Source organism: Xiphophorus couchianus, chromosome 16 (assembly GCF_001444195.1).
Source record: "Xiphophorus couchianus chromosome 16, X_couchianus-1.0, whole genome shotgun sequence".
Lineage (NCBI taxonomy): Eukaryota > Metazoa > Chordata > Actinopteri > Cyprinodontiformes > Poeciliidae > Xiphophorus > Xiphophorus couchianus.
This window is the reverse complement of record NC_040243.1, coordinates 14188887-14208911: the sequence shown is the minus strand read 5'-3', so window position 1 is coordinate 14208911 and position 20025 is coordinate 14188887. Positions and strand designations below refer to the sequence as shown.

Here is a 20025-nt window from a genome sequence, read left to right as displayed (position 1 = left end):
AATTGTGTGTATGGTAAGAGTAAAAGAGAAATTAAATAAATTAAAGAAAGATGGCAGCTTTAGAAGGACTAAACTGGTAGGTGCCATTACAATTATCAAAGAAAAGTAGGACCAAGAAGAAATGTATTTAAATTATGCTTTGGTTACAAAGAATTCAATAGTGCATGGTTTAATTTGGGGAACCATACTATCAGATGAAACAGTGGAGCGAGTTTTGTATTTCAAACCAAATACAGTGTCCATAGAAGGAAACAGAAGCAGAACTTATAGGGCAGAAAGATACAACAGAACAGATAGAATCTTTAACAAAAAAAAAAGTTCAGTTTTATTGAGATACTCGAAATGCATCACTAAATTAACAAAATATTTACTTTTTAAAAAGTTTTTAGTGGCACGTTAGTATTTGTCTCCTCACTCGACTCCACGTGGCGGCGGTAATGGGCTAAAATATCACCAACTAACTGGCATTAAACAAGAAGAAGACAGTCACATTTTCAAGATGGCTGCCTCCATCTCAGGATTACTAAAACCTTGGACACCGAGGTAAATCTAACTTTTTGGACGTCGAAAGGTCATATGAGCAAATATTAATCGAATCCATGCCGGCTCTTGTGCTGGGTTTTTAAAAATATTAAATCTGGGATCTGCTGTGAAAGTAGCTAACGCATTGTTTAAACCAAGAGTTTTTTTTCCCGGTATTATAGCCTTACTTACGTCTTGCACAATTTCTGTGCATAGTTCAAATGCTGTATGTATAATTTATGGAAAACCATGGAAGGTTAAGCCGATACTTCAAAAAATGTTTAAACATGTTTTGCTTGCTAATATAATTTAATAAGCGAAAACAGCGTCCAAATAAACACCGGTGTATCTGTTACAGAGCATGTGTTCTGTCAGGCTAGTTCGACGACAATACTCAGATTACATACCGTTTGTATATTATTTTGAACATTGATGCAATGTCGATTCTTTTAACTATTTTAAATAGAAGTATTAGCCATGTGCACATAATGGCTTCTCATGTACGTAGCCCTTCAGAATAAAATAGAAATATAATTTATTGTCCGACTGTGGGTAAGTTGAGGTGTTACTTGAGCAAGTCAAAGGTTAGTGAAGAAAGTTCATGTCTTATTTGTTTGAAATGGACCTTTACTGCTCTGTATAGAAGAGTTTAGTTTATTCAACAAGTTTTGTTAAAATATTAAATTTTTACTATACACAGGGTCTTCTCTTACAGGCATGGGAGGAATAAATTTCAACCCGTTATTACCCAATTATAAAAACTCATTGTAATGTGTAAAAATACTTTAATCGACAGTACATATTTTTCAGTTTTTGGTCCTCTTGCTATCATTTAAACACAACAATAACAGTGCTTCCTCGTCTTCTTCGTGGGCAGAGTGCTCTTGGTGAGATGGAGCAGATACAACCCTTACTATCTGGAGCCAGAGGTCAGGAAGGAGGCCTACAGCCGCCCAGAGAGCGAGCTGAGTGCCGAGGAGAAGGAGGAGCGCGAGCTGAAAATGCTCCGACCCATCAAAGCTGCTACCAATTCAACGACGAGCTCCGTTTTCAACGACCCCGTCCTCAGGTGATTTACAGCCTCAGGAACAAAACCGCAGCTGTATTTAAAGTTCATGTCAACCAATCGTTTCTCTGTCCGCTTCTCAGTAAATTCATCAACATGATGATGAAACACGGACAGAAGACTTTGGCCAGAGAGATTATGATGCAGGTAAATTAAACGCTTTTCAAAATAACCTCTTGTTGTTTTTTCAGGCAAAGCAATAATTAACTTCTTTTTTTTTTGCTTTTCTCAGACGCTGGAAAATATAAAGAGGAAGCAGGTGGAGAAATACCACAAAGCTACAGATGGGCAAAAGGATGGGATTGAATGTAATCCCTACGTCATTTTTCACCAGGCCTTGGAGAACTGTAAGCCTGTCGTTACGCTGGCCAGCATTCAGAAAGGTGGAAAATACTATCAGGTCAGTGAGAAGGCAAAGTAAAGCTCTTTTCCATACTTTCGTGTCCTCCTTCATTTCCTTCCCTGCTTTATTCTTCTAAGCTTATTTTATTTAACTTTGATATTTACATTTTAATATGAGCATAAAGGCATAATTGTGTAGGAACCCAATGATGAGAGAAGAAACCCCTTTCCCCATAAAACATGTGAAACAGTGTTGCATCTCTTGTTTTTGAGGTTTAATCCTCATATAAATCTCACATCTCAATCCCGTGTAGGTGCCCATCCCGCTTACGGGCCAACGCCAACGCTTCCTGGCGATGAAGTGGATGATCACCGAGTGCAGGGAAAACAAACACAGGCGGACGCACATGTACGAAAAGCTCTCCCAGGAGCTGCTCGCCGCTTTCGAAAAGGAGGGCAACGTCATCAAGAAGAAGCACGAGCTGCACAAGATGGCCGAGGCCAACAGAGCCTACGCCCACTACCGCTGGTGGTAGACTGAAAGCTGTGCTGGACTCAACATGCGATGAAAACTCCTGTTGTAGATAGTGAATATTTCTCGAGAAGGGACAGTGACCAGGAGACCAGAGAACGACTCACCGATGGGTTTTTGTAGAAAAGGAACTGAATCGCGAGTCAAACCTCTGCTGAGTTGTTTGACAACAAATGGGACCGAAGTGTAAGGATTCATTTAAAACAAATATGTTTAATATGCAACACGAGTAGAAAAACAGAACAGAGAAATGTAAAAGTATTGCCACTTTGTAGGAAAATACCAAAATCAACTGCTGTCAGGTCTGTGGCCTGTCCTGTGTTTAAATGATTTTCCATGAGCTCTGAACATTCAGGCTGGCTTTTACCAAATACACCAATAATTTCTAAAGTTTAATACAAAAACAAATCTTATTATTATTACCCTGAAGCCAGATAAGCTAGAGTCGTTTAACCTCTGTTAGAAAATGTAGGTTCAGAGCTACGGATCGAACTGTTTTCAACCTTAAAATAAATCAACATGGGTCAAAACCCACTGAACTTGGTCAAATATTACAAAAATTTGCCATCATTTATTTATTTATTTTTTTTTTAGCTTATTCACCTTTAAAGCCATGTTCTGCTGGTAAAACAATCTCCTGATACGTGGATCAAAAGAGGCACTAATCAGCCGATTTCCAAAGACCCGGAGGTGAATCTTAAGCGCGTTTTTGTTCTCCGAACACACCCCAAAACTGTATTTCAATTGATCCCCTTTGCTTTGAACTCAACAGACTGAGATAAAAGTAACAGGTGTCTAATTTGATACATTAGATACAATATTCACTTTCTGTTTAAATTGAAACTACATCCGCAGCACCTTTTCTTCCTACAAAGCTAATATTCTGGTAATAAACTCCAGAATGTAGGCCAAATTGATTAAGTTTTTAAGTGAAATAGTTCTAAGCAACAAGAAAGAGATCAGATCAAATGTGGAAATCGGTATTGGCCTGTTAAAGCCTGATTGGTTCATCTCCGATTTAAAGGGATGCCACTTTGAGAGCCCAACTTCCTACGATTAAAGAGAAAACCCTCGGATATTAGGAAAATGTTGATGCCCAGAGAATGTTGGCACTACTGCAACACAAAGCTAATCTTTTGATCCAAAACATTAAAATCTGTATTTTGTATATACACATATATAAAAAAAAGTTTTAAAAGTGAGGGATCTGATCTTTTGGTCTTCCAACTGAAGCTGTGACAAAAAATAAAAATCCCTGAATAAAGACGACGCTTCAAGTGACAAACCGGCCTCGCATCAAACGGTAACAAGAATCCTGCTGCTTAACAGCAACTCAAGTCTTTTAGAAACTCCTAAACTTCACACAGAAAATGTCTTAACATCCCCTGCAAATATTCCAACACAATACCAACAATAGCATAAAATTAAATCAGTCCGAATCTGACTGGAATGTCTTGTTTTTAACACCAAAAACTTGGTAAACTGTTCCTACAAAACAGGAATGCAAAAAAAGATAAAAAAATAAAAAAAATGTCCGAACTTCTCGGTTTTGAATCAAAGTGTGTCTGAATGTGGCAGAAACCTTAAGAACTAAAAACTTCAAACTATTGCACATTCCACATCCGTCACATTCCAAGCCTTGATCAAACGCAGGAAATGACGCAGCAAAAATCCTCGTTCCTCCCTCCCGCCTCTGATTACCAGGAAGATGGCGCCTTCTATCGTGAAGCTGCTGGTGTGGTAATCGGTGGTGACCAACGGAAAGCGTCCACGGTGCGCGAGTCGCCCGTCTCAGTCGGCGATTTCGCTGTAATAATACTTGTGGGCGGTGCTGCTGAGCATCCAGCCTCCGGCCCTGAACTCCAGGACCTCCAGCAGCAGGAGGCGAGCCATGGAGGTCAGGCCCTCCTGCAGTAGAAAGCCGTCCCTCAGCAGGAAGAACAGCTCGTCCATCCGCTGGCTGTTCACCTTCTCCAGCTGCTCCCCGATGCGATGCAGCTGCAGCACCAGGCAGTCCACCTGCAGAAAGAAGAAGATGTTCCCCCCAATTGCATAAAACATGGAAGGATCTAATCCACAACTCAAAGGATTTTGATCTTACAGCCTAAAAAATCAGCAGCCTAAAACATTGGAAAATACTGGGGATGGTGAGGAACTACTTCTAGAACATAAAGAGAATATTTCTACGCTATGTTAGGTTTAAACACACGATGGTAACCTCACCTCTTCCTCGTTCAGCAGAGCGTCTGGTTGGGCCAGCCTCATTAGACAGTCGTACACAGGCAGGACCAGGGCCACCATTGGCATGTTGTTCACCTGAAACAGTAAAGCAATATATCACAAAGCATATCAATGTGGTCTTTATGAAGGACGGTACATATGTCAAGTTACTGTTCAATGTAAAGTTTCACAAGGCAACTCCTATGTAACGCAGTGGAATGTTTAACACAAGCATCTTTAATCTGGCATATTTTGGAAAATTTTGCTAAATATCACAGTAAAAAAAGTACAAAATGCCAGCTGCTCATACCTTGAGGTAGTCAAAGATGTTGCAGATGAACGTGACGTAGCACACCCAGCCCTGCAGCGAGCGTTTCCTCGTCTCCTCACGCTCCTTGAACTCCTGCTGCAGGCGGTTCAGCAGGTGCCTCCGAAACACGGTTCCGTTGTCTTGCTTGGCCTCAGCCTGGAATAAGGAATTAAGTGAAAATATACCACAAAACAAATGCTACCTAGATTTGTTTTGACAGAGCAACAAATGTGTCTGTAATTTTAAAAGTGGAAGGCAAAAACATGGAGTGTTTTTACACTTATTGCAAATATTCCGAAAAAGAACGACATGCGAAATAAACCAAGGAGCCGTCGGTTCTGACCTGCACAATCGTGTAGCAAATACGGCCAGCCTCTTTGCTGAACAAGGGGTCCTTTAGTGACTGGTCCACAAGGATGTTGGTGACCTTCTCCAGGTTCACAGAACTTGGATCTGAAAGAAACAAGAGAGCTTTTAGAATATGCATGCAGAAGTCAAAGAGTAATTTCTGACAACAGATTTTTTTTTTTGTTTTGTCCACATAGATGTAGGCTTTTTAAAATGTTTTATTATCACTCAGTGAGGTAATAACTGACCTTTCAAGGCTGTTTTTAGAAGTTTCTGTGTATCCACGTCAAATGACTGGATCCTATAGTCCTCGCTGCAGTTTTCCATTATAAATGGTAAAAAGTACACGATTACACCAGGGACCTCTCACTCTGTAAAGATCAGACAGGGTCACTGCAGCAGGTCTTTCCCAGAGCACAATGCGACTCTTTCAAAGACAGACAAGCCTAAATCCTGTGGAGTCATCAAATTGGCTGCTCCACTCAGCTCATTCACTGCGGGACAGAAAGGGTTTAGGCTAGATCTGGTCAGCTGAAACATGTCTGAATATATATTCAACAAGGAAACATGTCAAAAGTCTTTATTTTTGAAAAGCTAGCCAAAAACCTGGTATAAAACGATGTTATCTGAGCTGCCACGTCTAAAGTTATACGTTAGCGCAAGGTATTGCTATGCATGATGCTAATAGACTTTTCTCAAGTGAATAAAAATGGCTGTTTTCTAAAGGATGCACACTTTGATAACCTTAGTATGGGCTTTCGATGAGCTGAGCCTTGCTAACGACAAGTAAGGAAATCAGACTCAAATCTCAACGAAACCACCACAAAGTATTCAAACGCAAAAACCTGAACTCTATCGAGGTGCTACATAAATTTATATATTTAACAGCTACAGAATTTCATAGCTTCACATTGCAGAGTTTGAGATAAAATGTACATATTTAACGCATTTAGACTGATCTTACCACCTGAATCAAGGAACGAAGACTTCTATCCACACGGCTCTTCGAAGATCCACTAGTACCTTCAAGATGAATCCCGACTTTCTGCAGACATAAAGGAGTTCGCGTGCGTCGACTTCCGGAAGAAACAATACGTCAATGAGGCACTATCTTGTACGTTAAAATGTTAAAAATCTAAATTAAAAACTGTATTGTAAAAAAAAATTAAACTCAAAGAAATTTTAGTTTTATTTATTTTTATTTAATAAATGAATCATTTTTCAAGACTGGTACCTGTGAAGTAAACATAAATATTTAATAATAATAATTATAATAATACTTATCCATGGTTACTGTTTCTTCCATCAAAAATAAACCACGAAACCAAGCCTGAAATAGGTTGTTTTGTTATATCTGAAAACCTGAAATGCAGAGACGGCCGTTTGTTTCAGTACGAGCGAACATCATCTTGTCGTTATATTTCATCTTTGAAATATGGCGCATGCGCTGTTTTACTAAACGGAAGCGCCATGAATAGTTTGTAGTTACCTGAATGCAACTGTTGTCTTTTCGTTTTGAATTTGCGGTGCTGTGTGTCTGCTGTTACATTAATGAAGGATTTTCAGTGTAAGGTAAAACCTGTACGCCTCTCTGTTTGAAACCTGAACAGCTGCTGTGTTGTTAGCCTAACTTAGCTCGACCCAAGTTTCCCCTCTTTGCTCTCCACATGTTGTCGATGATTTTTGTATTGTAAAATTTTAAATGAGATTGTTACTATTAATCTTTTGCACAACAAAATTACGTCAGATTATAGATTGAACAAAACTGTGCCCAAATTAAATATATATATATATATATATATATATATATATTTTTTTTTTTTTTTTTTTTTTGCCTCTCCCCAGTGTTGATAAGAGGGTTGTATAGACATGGTGGGATATGATCCCAAGGCTAAGAGTGGATCTCCTGCCCCAGAGGAGGCAGCCCTGGCTGGTTCAGCTGGTGGGATGGTTACCAGAGCACTTATCAGCCCATTTGATGTTATTAAAATCCGTTTTCAGGTAATAATTTCAATCTACTTCTTGTTTGTGTAATATGACTGCTGCACCAGGTGGTGGCATAGGAGGAATGTTAAAGATGCAGCCAGTTGAAATTTCGATTAAATCATATTAAAGCTGTATTCACATGGGATTGTGATCATGATGAGTCTATTGTTTTTCTTCCACAGTGGAATTATGTCAAGGATCTGAAATATGTGCATCATCATCGTCATCTAATTTAGTTTGAGAAAATCTAATCATGTAGTGTACATCACATGCTGATCAGCAGCTTCTGTCCCCTCAGCTGCAGATCGAGCGTGTGTCTTCACGAAAGCCCGAAGGAAAATATTGGGGAATATTTCAGGCATCCCGAAGTATTTACTCTGAGGAGGGTCTCACTGCTTTCTGGAAAGGTCACATTCCAGCGCAGCTCCTCTCTATGTGCTTTGGGGCCGTCCAGGTAAATATTACAAATGTGGAACTGTGTGTCAACACTAATGAGATAAACATTTTCCAGGACAAAAAATATTAACTGGTCGTGCCTTTGTCACTTGCAGTTTGTCAGTTTTGAGTTTCTGACCAAGATGGCTCACAAGTCGACGCCATACGACAGCCAGACTTCAGGAGTTCATTTTTTCTGTGGCGGCTTGGCAGCCTGCTCTGCTACGGTGGCCTGTCAGCCTCTGGACACACTGAGAACACGCTTCGCAGCTCAGGGAGAACCCAAGGTAGAACATTACTCTACTTTTTGCTGCAGCTGTCAGCTAATAACATTTTTGATTTAATCAGCGTATCTTTTAGAGGAGTGGTTATGTAATGCATGATATTAATGGCTAAAGTTAGATTCACACTCATTTAGTTAAAAAAAATACTAAGTGTCATACTAAAATAACATATGGTCCTTAACACATCTGTGGGTGTCAGAGTATCATATTATTAGCTAGCTTCTTCCCAGACATACCACTCAGTTGCATGCCCTCACATAGTGGAGTTAATTATTGACTGCAGGTCTTGTAGCTACATAATGAGCCCATATTTTTACTCCTCCACCACCATACTTGACAGTTGTTCCAAACTGTTTGTGGAGCTGTGTTTTGGTTTTGTTAAATATTGCAGTATATATTGAAGTTAGGAATGGACATATTCATAGGAAAAAGTACATTATAGCTTTAAATGCAACAGTTTGCCAATATGGCTTCTTTTTACTAATATAGAAGAACAGAAGGAGCTACTTTAAGCTCTTTTTGATGAGATTATCCTTTTTCTATTTTACTTATCTTCAGATCACTATCTGGACGAAAAACTAAACTGGTAAACAAGGAAAGAAGTAAAAGTTTAATAATAATGTTTAGTCATCAGTTAGCTTCTCCTTTGTTATTTAGTCTGTGCTCATTTTAGCTCATTTTGGTCAGGTGTTTAGGAAATTCGAACTAGACGTTGCATTAGAAGACTACAATTCAAATCCCTTTTCTGTCTCCCCAGGTTTACAGTAACTTGCGGTATGCCGTGTCCACAATGTGGCGCTCTGAGGGACCAGTGGCGTTTTACCGCGGCCTGTCTCCTACCCTGGTTGCAGTGTTTCCTTATGCTGGGCTGCAGTTCTTCTTCTACAATGTCTTTAAGCAGCTGTTGGCTCCTCCACCTAAATCCAGAGGCTCAGGAGGTCAGTAAAGACGTGGTTTGTTGGCCTGAGAAAAACCACTAAGATTTTAGATCAATAAAAGTATTTAAGTGCTGAGGAAATTTTTGAGAAGAAAAAAAAAGTCTTTCTGTAAGGAAGAAACATTCTTATCATACAGCTAGCTCATTCTAACATTTAGTATTTCAGATTTTTTTCAGTGATAAAAACCTCTCAATAAATTTATTGAGTAACAAATTATATGTGATTTTCTACTTTACTGAGATGAACAGGTACTGATAGACAAAACAGGGAACAGTAAGTGAGTGTAGTAACTGCTTACCTTTGCTGTATTTTGATGACCTCCTCAAATTTAATCAAACTACATTTGAATTTAGAGTTGTTGTTTTTTTCAGGTGAATTCTGAATCTTATTTTTCTTTATAATTTCTAAGGTCTGGCATCAAAATCACAACCCGTGTGTAATTTCATATAATCATTACTGAGCAACCCCTTTCAGAAACCAATGTCAGACTCTACTAAGCCATGTTATTTATAGCTTTTTAGCTCTGCACACACATGCAGACCATTTTTGTGTGTCCTTTCCTATACAGGAAACATGAGTAGCCTGATCTGTGGCAGTGGAGCAGGAATAATCAGTAAATCCCTCACATACCCCTTTGATTTGTTCAAAAAGAGGCTGCAGGTGGGGGGCTTTGAGAAAGCCCGCGCTCACTTTGGACAGGTAGGCTCCCGGTGATGAACCAAAAGCGTTGAGGCAAATGACCTTCACCTCATATGTCGGTATTATTGTCTGTTTCTGCCGTACAGGTGCGGTCCTACACAGGCCTGATAGACTGTGCGGTTCAAATAGTCAAAGAGGAAGGTATCCGAGGCTGCTTCAAAGGCCTCTCTCCCAGTCTTCTGAAGGCCGCTCTGTCCACAGGCTTCACCTTCTTCTGGTATGAGTTCTTCCTCAACGTCTTGTGCAACATTAGGGAGAAACAGGAAGGCCAAAAGGAGAGATGATGCATAAAGAAAAACAACATAGGAAATGAGGCAATCACGCACATTATAAACGCACTAATGCCTTGTTGCACTGAACACGTCACTCAGCTGGGAAACTGGTTTATTTGGGTTTCTATGGTGTTTACAAATGTTACGTGGATAAATGACTACATGAAATTATATGTTGCTGTATCATTTACTTTTATTTTGTAAGCATTATATTTTTGTTGAGGTGTTTGTATCTTGCTTGAATCTTGCGCACGACAATGTCAATTTTGTTTCAGTGTTAAATAATAAAATTCTATTGATAGATTGTCATCTGGTGGCGACAAAACAGTTTTCAAGCCATATCAGCGACAAAGCAGCTGAAACCTCTCTAGGTCCACTAGGTCGACTAATCAAATCAGGTAAAGTTGGTCATGAACGTCTTTTCCTGAAAATTCAATTACTGACCAAAGACTAGGTAGAAAGTTAAGTCGTTTTTTCACACATGCTGACCAGCAATTGGTAATTCTGCAGGGACCTAGCTTGTCCAGAATGGACAGCAGAAGGAAATATGAGTCAAAAAATGTGTCGATCGGCCAAACAGTGAGCACCGTTCACCAGATCCAGTGACTGGCTGCTACACACATCAGTGTGCATCTTCAGCCATTGATTAGGTTTGACGGTATATGTGAGGCTAGTTAATCTTCAGCAATTATCTGGCATCTCAGATGTCTCTCATATCAGGAAACTGCAAAATACTGTCTTATGTAAGCCTAGAATATGACTCAGTCCCTATCAAATGGGGGCTAAAGTGTGTGTGCAAGGCACTTTCTGTCTGGTAACCCTCACTTGCCACTTTCAGTGAGTCTCTTCTGATGCCACCACTTATCCACTTTGATGGCCATGTTGGCTGTCCAAATGCATTAAGTGCTTGTTATCGGCCTTAAACCATCAAGCCTTTCTTGATGGTTTGATTTGTGTGAATTGTGTGGCCTCCTAGAGAGGGCACACAATTTAGACTGAAAAACCTCATGGTCCTTGAAACGGACCAAGAGGATCACTGATCCTTTACCATCTTCAGTCTCATCATATTTATGCTCCATGAAATTTAGAACGTTATTGTGAACTAACGAGAAATTCTCATTAATTAAGAGAACGATTTCTTAACATTGGATTTCCTCTCCACTAAATAAATGCTGCTGCTCTGCTTGCTTCTCAGACTCTGGTCCTAGTTCTTCTTTTTGTTTTGTATCGTATCACTATGTCACACTTGTTCTGGATCCTGTTTTATCCTTTCGTCTTATGGGTGTTTCTGTTCTCTGCTCAAAATGGTTCAGAGAGATGTCTGCACTTGAAAACGACAGATTGAAAGTACACCAGAACACAATTAAAGGGATTTATCAAATGTGGTGGATTTGTCTTGGCAGATAAACATCATAGTGAAAGTTTAAACTGAACTTTGCACATTTTCTGCTCAGTTTTACGGCTGTTACCTTGTATATTCTTGGACACATGATATTTATTTTGATATTCACTTTATTTAGTGGGTAAAACCAAATGGAACCTTAAAGTTTATAACTTGTTTAAATGTCTCACCTTGAGTTAAACTTACTGACCATTTGCTTCATTAATGCTTGTGTTTCATGTGTTTATATGGTCTTCATTTCTTTGTCAATAAAATGTACAACCACACTGTTATTTTTTGTTGAGTTACTTTTGGTCTGTTGAAGAGAAACATTGTTTTAACAAGTGTTTCTATTCAAACAAACTGTAAACATATACCACTTGTACATGATAAGGATTAAAATTCATGCTCTCTTAATATAGAAATGTTAAATTTTTCTTCTGCACAATTACTTTTCACTGATCTTATATAATCTTGATAAAGTTTATCACTGTAATGATGAAAATATTAAAAATTTGAAGGACATAAACATATTTGCTCTAAGGTATTCAATTATATTAATAAAGACTCCACAGTTATGACTCTAGTAGCTTCGAATATAATTTAATTTGACTTACTGCATACAAAACTTTACTTGAAAATGAACAAAATGAATATAGCAACTGAACACCACAAGATCACTCGATAAAACCTTGGGTAAAACACATCAAGTATGACATCAAAAAGACATAACGATCAATTGACAAATATTTTAAAAGCAGCTTAATGTCAAGTTATACCACCAGGAGACAGTAATATGGCAGAGATAATATAAACACATACAGACAAAACAGTCTGTAATGTACACAACAGAAATAATAGCAGCTTCATCACTGGAGTTTAAATCTTTTTAAGTGCTGACATTGTGTTGATTAAATCATGTTCATGCTGTATATACACGCTTACTCGATTATTGTACACTTGAGTGTAAAACTCTTTATATTTAACTGTCACATTATGCAACACAATCCGTCAAAACCTCTTTCACTACATAAATACAAAGAATGAACAACAACCTCTGGCTGACAAAGATCCAGATGTTTGAAGGTGAAAAAGCAAAAATCTAATTTTGTGCTGAATGAAATTGTAAATCAAGACACCCTGAGCTTGGATGTCTGGGATGGATGTTCTGCTAAAACCAAGAAATGACTGAGATTCTTTGTAGTGTTCTTTGCTGAACAAACTTTGCTTTTGCACCTCAGAGGCTTTGGGAGAGGGCAGACTGTCTACCTGTAAAGGCAGTGTGGGAGCTGCTGACTTTGCTGTAAAACCAGGAACACAACTGAGGGGTCAAGGATGACCAGAACTGTGAAAAGCCTCCATCACTTAAACTGGCCAGGAGCAGGGGGGAGCAATGTTGGATGTGCAAAGCAAGCATCCTCTACTGATCCGCAGGTCGACAGCAAGGCTCAGTTCTCATTCGGGTTGTGGACTGGAGTTCCAGGAGAAAAAACTTGGCAGCTTGAAGAGTGAATCCCTGCGGCCTGGATCGGGCAGGGTCAAGGTCTCTGGAGCGGACTTTTTTCTGGGTCGCTCCTTGGGCACAGACAGGAAGTCCGGAGCTTCGGTGGAAAGGGGAGTGGTCGGGGCGCTGTTGGGGCCGCTGCGGGTGCTGGACGCCAGAGGGGTCTCTGAGATAGAGATGGTTGGAGGAAAGGTCCCAATTTTCAGATTAGTAGCTTCCTGCGTGGCACGCTCATACTCCCTCACCTCCTCCATGGTCATGTCTGATGGAATAGAGAAATGAACACAAACAGTGTGACAATGTCCACCCAAATTCAGGCCCAGAGAAAACTATGCAATATGACACCCTGAAAGCTTTAAATACCGAAAAGGCCTGGGATTTTGTCATTTGAACGTCTGTATTCTGGTTTGCAAAATTGACATTGTGCATATCTGGGTACTTTGTTTTAAGTGAAACTTTGTTGGAAACCTTTTTCCAATAACGATGTAATGGTAGACGGGTATAACCTATTTAGAAAAATTACCAGTTTTGCTGTTTTGAAATGAATGTTGTAGGAGAATAACAGGGTGGTTTACTGTACAGTATGTGGTTGACTAAACTTAGTTTAGTTTCTAGCATTCTAGGTGCTTTTTCTAGGTACCAATAGATCTAATTTGTCTAATCTCTAATCATACATTTATGGGCCTAAAAACAATGTTGACTGTCCCATCCAGGCATTTTTATCATGGGCATGCTGTGGTTATGCGACGTCAAAAATATAGAGTTGCTTGTCATCAGCAGAAGTGTAGTAATAGATACTATAGTCTACAATCTTAGCTAAGCTAAGGAGGTGATGTAAAAATTGTAAAAAAATTTTTTAACTCCATTAAAACTGTGAGATTACAGAATGTAGTCTTGATCTGATCTGAAATTAGTAAATAAATTGGTTTTAACTTATGAAATAAGGGCGAGCTGCAAAACCAGCACAAAAATCGCCTCTGTGAAACATAAAGACTAAACTGAGGTACAATTATCCTGTTAGAATCAGTTTTTCTCAGGTTAACTGGCAACAATGAGAAAATGGTGAATGTAAAAAGGTGTAAAATTTTATTTCAAGAAGGTTGTCTTTTTCTCAAACTTCTGTATTATTTAAGGAAGGTTTCTATTGTAAAGGGCAGAACACATTATTTCAATCATTGCATTTGGTTGCAGCAAAGCAGGAGGTGGAAAGACTAACCCTTATATTACAGAAAGAAAACAAAATTACACAAGATGTACAAGTATTAGGTTGTACTATGGCCTTTTTGCTGTACAAACTTGAACTTTATTAAAAAAAAAACAAAAAACAATCTTGAACAGAGGTATTAGTGCAACACAGGCCAAGGACCTCCTATAACTATGATTGTAAAAACCCTACAAACTCTAGCAACTGTTTAACATTAATACATTTCAAGGAAACATATCCTGTTAAATTTTTATTTGAAATCTTTTACAGATCTGGTGACAGTTGCTTTATAGGATAAATACTTTGACCAGAGGAGCTAAAATCATTGCATGGCACAGAAGGGTCAAAATTTAATTGTAAACTCTCCATTGTCTTAGAGTGAGATCAAAAACACACTAGCTGAAGGATGCAAAAGGACTCCAAGTTTTGATAATTGGGTATTTATAGTCCCATTAGCTCTAAAGTCTAAAGTTTAATTTCCTTCACATTTTTTATAACACTTTGTTAAAAGTCAGTGTTTTTAATCAAGATTTTAAGTGATGAACAAACACAAGGAGCCCAGGGGTCCCATGGTAACATTGGAGGAACTGCAGCTCAGGTGGGAGAATCTGTTGACACAACCACAAATAGTTCTGCAATCTAATAAGATGATCTCCATGGAAGTGTTGGAAAAATAGATATGACCTCTGAAGCCCCAAGAAGGCCCATGTGCCGTTTGCGGCATAAGACATTTAGGGGAAACAGCAAACCTTGGGAAGAAGGTTTCTCTGGTCAGATGGGACCAAAATTCAGCCTTTTGGTACACACAAATGTGTACCAAATGTGTGTACCAAATGTGTACACACATTTGGTACCCACATCATGGGGATGATACACACATCCCCATGATGTGTGTATCATGGGGATACACACATTTGTGTACCAAATGTGTGTATCCCCATGATGAAACCATCCCCATGATGAAACATGGTGCTGGCAGCATCATTCTGAGGGGAGGGTTCTTCAGCAGGGACATAGGAGTCGATCACAGTTGTTTGAAAGATATGTAGAGCTAAACACAGGAAAATACTGGACAAAAAACCTGCTAGAGGCTTCAAAAGACTAAAGATTTGGGCATTGGTAAATAGCCAGGACTACAATCAAAGCTTTCTGATTATTTACATGAAAGCATTTTTGAGTGTTAGAATATCTCAGCTTGGGCAAAGGATAAACCGGTTGAGTCTCCGATAAATCCTAAAAACAGATGTTTACTAAGAAATCTGACTGAGCTTAAGCCGTTTTGCTAAGAAGAATTAACAAAAGTGCAACAATTTCATTTCCAGTTACAAACGGTATGAATACTTTTGCAAAACATATTTTACACAGTCAGTCCAAAGTTTTATCAAAGTTGTGTTTTCATCCTCATTGTTCTTATCCAATGAAGTCTGTTAGTTTTATTAAAATAATTAAAAAAAAATTCAAAACTTGGCTTCATTATAAATTCCAAAATGCTCGACTCACAGACAAAAACTAATCAGAGCATTCTTATTTTTATTGGTGCCATCTGTAACAAACTTACCAATCCACTCATCCACCCACGCAAAAGCCTGCCTGTGTCCTAGAAGCAGGACATCTCGTATCACCTGAAGAAAGTCAGCAAACAAAAAGGTGAAATCACAGCCGAAGCTGAGGGGGAGGCAGTTCAAGGTGAGCGGATGTGAATCATATTAACTTAACCCTGAAGGTGAGAGTCTGAAAACATGTTGAAGTTGCTAATGCTTGTTTTCCTCCACAGGAGTAAATGATTTATATGAGTCACTCTGAGCGCTACCCTGTGAGTAATAGCCCTGACCGTGTGTACCTATGTGTGTCAAAGGGAGCCTCAGGCAAGGGCCAAATAGGAAGCAGTCTGACCCAAGGACAAATGCTGCTAAGAGCTGCGAGAAATGCCTCTGGGAAAGAGCAGATATTAGGATTAAATGTTGCTGGGAGGTCTAAAAGTGTGGGGTGACCAGGGCAGACACTGAAATAGAGTGATAAGAAAACAGCAGATTTTGTTAACTACCATGTGTTATATGTTTCCACGATAGAAAATCGAAGGCCTCGGGCACTGATAGTGATCTGCGAGTGTCAAAAAGTCTGAAAAAAATGAAGAGAGGTTGCAAAAAAACAAAATCCAATACAGGTCGTTTTTCACACTGACCTTGTGCACAAACTGCTCCACGCGTGTTTGCAGTCCCCACACTTCAAACCTAACTGTAACCAGTTTGTACGAGCACATGATGGGGTCCTGGGTGTCGATCCATCCTTCCTGCAGATTGCCCCTGTCTGTCTTCTTTGACTTAAACTGTCGGAGGTCCTGCAAAAGAACGAGGCAGCTGATGTAGAGAAAAATGAACCCTTCTCAAGTTATTGTCATATTTCTCAAAAGATGTACCACAAATAGCCAAATTGGTAGGCCATGTTGTTTGGCCGTGTTTATCTATTTCACGCGCTCCCTTCCCCCCTACAGGACAGGAACACCTGCATTCATTACAGGAATCATATAGAGAACAGCCAAGATTCACAGACGGAGTCCTTCATCACAAGCTTTATGCACATTAATCACTCCCCCCTGTGGACTAATTATGTTGTGGCCTCATTTGTGTTGAGGGTTACGTGTTTGACTGAGACAGAATGTGTGCGGGTGGGAGATGAAACTTTTTGTCCCTGCAGGGAGTTCCATAGTAGAGGAGGTGGATGAAGCCTGTTGCATTTCTCTTTGCATAAAATGTGTCATCAGATTCACTGAAGAAAGACTGAAGAATGTTAAGGAAAAATAGAAAATGCCAGTAAATGCTTGATCTGTATGGAAGAAAAACATTTAAAGTTCTTATTCTTCCCCAATAACGATGCTCAACTCTTTAAAGGGGGAGAATTAGGTATAAGATCCATTTTATAGCCCAATCATGTTATCAATTACGACTTAAAATAAATTTGACTTCATAATTTAACACCTTAAAATTGGGCTTGTGGCTCTTTCTAAGACTCTGCCTTTGAGAACTGATCACATCGCTCTTCTATTAACCCTCTGACAATGTTTTTACCAGCGCAGCACTGAGAAGTATTTGTATAAAGAGCTCAGCACATGTGCAGCTTCACCAGGTGTTTGCTAATTGCTGCTAATTGCTGAAGGAGCCTAATGGGGGGAGACACTGCAGTGCTTTGTTTTCTTTTCCCATCTTTAATTAATTGGCAGTAATGATGCTGTGTTTGTCTTGAGAAAGAATCAAAGACATTATTCATTTTTAAATCTGTGTTTGAATCAAATATTTACATGTAACTTCCAATATCTGTATATAACTCCGGACATAACCTCTGAGGTAGTCTAAGTTTCCAAGTGTAAAAGCAGAACAGCAGACATCCCAGTGGGAGGTGTGTAGTGAAGGTGTCAATAATAAAACTCCACGGCTACAGGGTCATGACTCCTTATGGTTATTAATAACTCGTCTTATAATCGTCACACCGGTTGGCAGGTTGGCTGGCACACGTGCAAGCAAATGTAAAATCACTGCAGTTAATACACCTGCCCCCATCTGTATACGTTCGCTTGTGTTTCTTCTATCATTCAGATAGGCAGAGGACCAGTTGGTGATCAAAATAACTGAATAATAAAAATCTCATCTGTTATCCCTCCACTACATTTCTAGTCTTTGTATTTTACTCTGAATCCTTTGATCTTTCTTCACCCCCTTTTTTAAAAACACTGATTCACGTCTTTAATTCAGGAACCTCTCTTTCCTCACCTCTGACTCTTTGTAGTGGCGCTCAGGGATCTCATCATAGGCAATGTCCACAAAACACACTTCTGTTTCCTCCTCTCTGGGCTCACTTCCAAAGATCTGAGGGACAGCAAAACACACACATTTGTTGTTAGCAGTTGAAGCAAAGCACTGGACTGTGTTGATTGTGTCATGTGACTAGTTTTTCTTAAGATGTGAGTTGAACCTTATGTTCAGTGACTTAATCTTAGTAATTAACACAAGAACGATTATCTTGTCTTATCTGAACAGCTTCATACTTTAGTGTCACTAAGCTGTGAATAAACTCCCTTTAGTCTCATATACTGGTGCTACAAAAAGGGAAAAAAATCAGAAAGATGAATGGATAGATTACTGAAAAACAATGATGGTGACTGGAAAAGAAAGAAGAGAAGCAAGAGGACAAATGGTGGAGGCAGTGAGGCGTCAAGTCTGGAGCGTAAGGAGAAAGCCCCTCCACTAAACAAGTCTACTGCCCCATTTGCTCTAGTCAGCTTCAAATGTGAAATAATGACCATCTGTGACACTAGCAGAATTTGGGTGCACCTCTCGTCATGTGCCACCGAGGGGAGCTGCAGACATTTGCTTTTTCCTTAAGCATAATGAGGCAATATTGCGTAACTCCGACTTGTTCTTTTTGCCAATCAAAGCATCAAGTGGCTCTGAAGGACATGCACAAACAAAGAAGGATGCGTTCAGATGTGATGAAAAGCTTTACAGACTGAAATGCGAGGACACAGTTTCATGTTGCAGAAGACATGAAACATGTCTTCCTTAAAGAAGTTCTTCAAAATTATTGTCTATGTACTATTCATTTGGCATTAAAAAGTTTAAAATCTCTATTTTTAACACACTTTAAACAAATCAGCTGTTATATTTGGACATATAATTGGATATTTATTATTAATTAACACAATATAAAAAAATGTAAGTAATATAACCATGTAACCATGAAGATAAAAAAGTTCAGGAATAAATTCAGTCATTTATTCATACCTAAAATACCTAAAATCCCACACAGATGTGCCATGTCGAGTGCACTTGAGTATTGTCATTGCTGCTCAACATTCTGAGTTTAAACATTTGCTAAAACCTCAAACATTTATCTTTGTGGACTCCTGACAGTTGATGTGAAAATGACCACAAGGAGATCTATTGAGCTTCTTCATTTTGAAGCCTTCAGAGGGAAGACGGCAGCTTTTGACGTCTCAAAAGAATTTAAAATCAGATACAGGTGTTCAACTGCATGGGGAATAACCAACAAGTGGAAGATATTAATAACAACTGACAGCAGTGTAGATCTGAGCGTTCAAGAAAATTCACTCTAGAAGCAGACTCTAAGACGCTAAATATAATCTCCAAAAACCCTACAATGGGATCTATGAAATTTCCGCCACTATTGATATTAAAGTAGATGTTTCTACAGTCATAAACAGATAAGATATTTTCTTTTACTCCAATGAGAGGGGACCAAGGAGGAATTGTTTAGGTTCTAATAAAACCAGAAAGGTTCAGGATGAAGTTTTGAAGAGATAATGTAGACAAATAATTGGAATTTTGAATTAATGTTTTACAGAAAAATGAGTGTAGAATTTAAATATTTACTAGCTGTTAGGGGGCAGGGTGTCCTAATGGTTTCCTTATCAACAAAATGCATACTTACTGATTGTTTTGTTTAATGAACAAAGTTAAGGCTTGTTGTTTACATGCAACAAATCCCTTTCTCTTTCTTAGATATACAGTATAATGATAAAACATGACAAGCTAGATTAAACAATTTTGACTCAATTAAACTTTACATTAGGAGTGACAGTTGCATTCTTTGTTTCAAGAGCTTGTGCTTTCAGTTACTGGATGTTTTTTTTCTGTACAATTAACACTCATATTAAATGTTTTCTGCAACTATAAACAGATACAGTTTCAATTCTGGGATGTGGAACCGTAAAATAACAAGTAATTTTGAGTAGATTCTGCTTATAGGTTCCAATTTCAAAACTGCAAAAACAGTTTTTGCAGTAAAATCTAAAGGGTTACATTTTTTTCCAGCAGAATTAAGATTGTGGGATTTAAAACAATTTTTAGTCTTTCAACAACATCACTCATGAAGTTTGTATAAAACATTGATGTGTTTGCAATTCATTTGAAAAGTACTGAACAATTTCTACTATCTGAAAATCCTGCTGGAATATGAATAGAGCAGACC

The 20025-nt window shown here is 38.8% G+C and overlaps 4 protein-coding genes across 6 annotated transcripts in view; 2 read left to right on the top strand and 2 right to left on the bottom strand.

Annotated features, from left to right (window-relative positions):
- The first annotated feature begins 428 nt into the window (after positions 1 to 428).
- Positions 429 to 3005, top strand: mrps7 (mitochondrial ribosomal protein S7). Its single transcript, XM_028041803.1, has 5 exons — positions 429 to 543; positions 1400 to 1591; positions 1672 to 1735; positions 1821 to 1988; positions 2245 to 3005. The coding sequence occupies exons 1-5, from the start codon at positions 500 to 502 to the stop codon at positions 2464 to 2466; spliced, it is 690 nt and encodes a 229-aa protein (XP_027897604.1). The 5' UTR covers positions 429 to 499; the 3' UTR covers positions 2467 to 3005.
- On the bottom strand, positions 2659 to 6398 carry mif4gdb (MIF4G domain containing b). 2 transcript variants are annotated; one of them, XM_028041804.1, is made up of 6 exons: positions 6305 to 6398; positions 5589 to 5711; positions 5336 to 5445; positions 4993 to 5148; positions 4686 to 4778; positions 2659 to 4481 (listed from the first exon to the last, which is right to left on the bottom strand). In XM_028041804.1, exons 2-6 carry the CDS (start codon positions 5665 to 5667, stop codon positions 4254 to 4256), a joined length of 666 nt encoding a protein of 221 aa, XP_027897605.1. In that variant the 5' UTR covers positions 5668 to 5711; positions 6305 to 6398; the 3' UTR covers positions 2659 to 4253. The 2 variants fall into 2 exon arrangements, with proteins under 2 accessions (XP_027897605.1, XP_027897607.1); XM_028041806.1 differs by having other exon boundaries at positions 6308 to 6386.
- A 374-nt stretch (positions 6399 to 6772) lies between these two features.
- On the top strand, positions 6773 to 11628 carry slc25a19 (solute carrier family 25 member 19). Of its 2 annotated transcripts, none has more exons than XM_028042203.1 (7): positions 6773 to 6907; positions 7186 to 7341; positions 7625 to 7780; positions 7878 to 8048; positions 8803 to 8983; positions 9552 to 9682; positions 9769 to 11628. In XM_028042203.1, the coding sequence occupies exons 2-7, from the start codon at positions 7210 to 7212 to the stop codon at positions 9964 to 9966; spliced, it is 969 nt and encodes a 322-aa protein (XP_027898004.1). In that variant the 5' UTR covers positions 6773 to 6907; positions 7186 to 7209; the 3' UTR covers positions 9967 to 11628. The 2 variants fall into 2 exon arrangements, with proteins under 2 accessions (XP_027898004.1, XP_027898003.1); XM_028042202.1 differs by having other exon boundaries at positions 6773 to 6912.
- Positions 11629 to 11910: 282 nt separating this feature from the next.
- The window catches only part of LOC114159928 (cytoplasmic phosphatidylinositol transfer protein 1-like), a 53664-nt gene continuing 45549 nt past the window's right edge, over positions 11911 to 20025 (bottom strand). The window contains exons 6-9 of the mRNA XM_028042201.1: positions 17808 to 17903; positions 16226 to 16381; positions 15602 to 15665; positions 11911 to 13101 (exon numbers count right to left, since the gene is read on the bottom strand). Coding sequence (XP_027898002.1) covers positions 12791 to 13101; positions 15602 to 15665; positions 16226 to 16381; positions 17808 to 17903 — 627 coding nt within the window. The 3' untranslated portion in view covers positions 11911 to 12790. The remainder of the gene's footprint in view (positions 13102 to 15601; positions 15666 to 16225; positions 16382 to 17807; positions 17904 to 20025) is intronic.

What these genes read in the sequence shown, in the direction of transcription:
- slc25a19 (XM_028042203.1), top strand. Translation starts at nt 7,210, where the DNA reads ATGGTGGGATATGATCCCAAGGCTAAGAGTGGATCTCCTGCCCCAGAG. An exon ending in CAGCTCAGGGAGAACCCAAG is followed by an intron (nt 8,049 to 8,802) that starts GTAGAACATTAC and finishes CTGTCTCCCCAG; the next exon opens with GTTTACAGTAACTTGCGGTA. An exon ending in TAAATCCAGAGGCTCAGGAG is followed by an intron (nt 8,984 to 9,551) that starts GTCAGTAAAGAC and finishes TTTCCTATACAG; the next exon opens with GAAACATGAGTAGCCTGATC.
- mrps7 (XM_028041803.1), top strand. Translation starts at nt 500, where the DNA reads ATGGCTGCCTCCATCTCAGGATTACTAAAACCTTGGACACCGAG. An exon ending in CTAAAACCTTGGACACCGAG is followed by an intron (nt 544 to 1,399) that starts GTAAATCTAACT and finishes CTTCGTGGGCAG; the next exon opens with AGTGCTCTTGGTGAGATGGA. An exon ending in AAGGTGGAAAATACTATCAG is followed by an intron (nt 1,989 to 2,244) that starts GTCAGTGAGAAG and finishes AATCCCGTGTAG; the next exon opens with GTGCCCATCCCGCTTACGGG.
- mif4gdb (XM_028041804.1), bottom strand. Translation starts at nt 5,667, where the DNA reads ATGGAAAACTGCAGCGAGGACTATAGGATCCAGTCATTTGACGTGGAT. An exon ending in TCTAAAAACAGCCTTGAAAG is followed by an intron (nt 5,446 to 5,588) that starts GTCAGTTATTAC and finishes TGTTTCTTTCAG; the next exon opens with ATCCAAGTTCTGTGAACCTG. An exon ending in TTTGCTACACGATTGTGCAG is followed by an intron (nt 5,149 to 5,335) that starts GTCAGAACCGAC and finishes TCCTTATTCCAG; the next exon opens with GCTGAGGCCAAGCAAGACAA.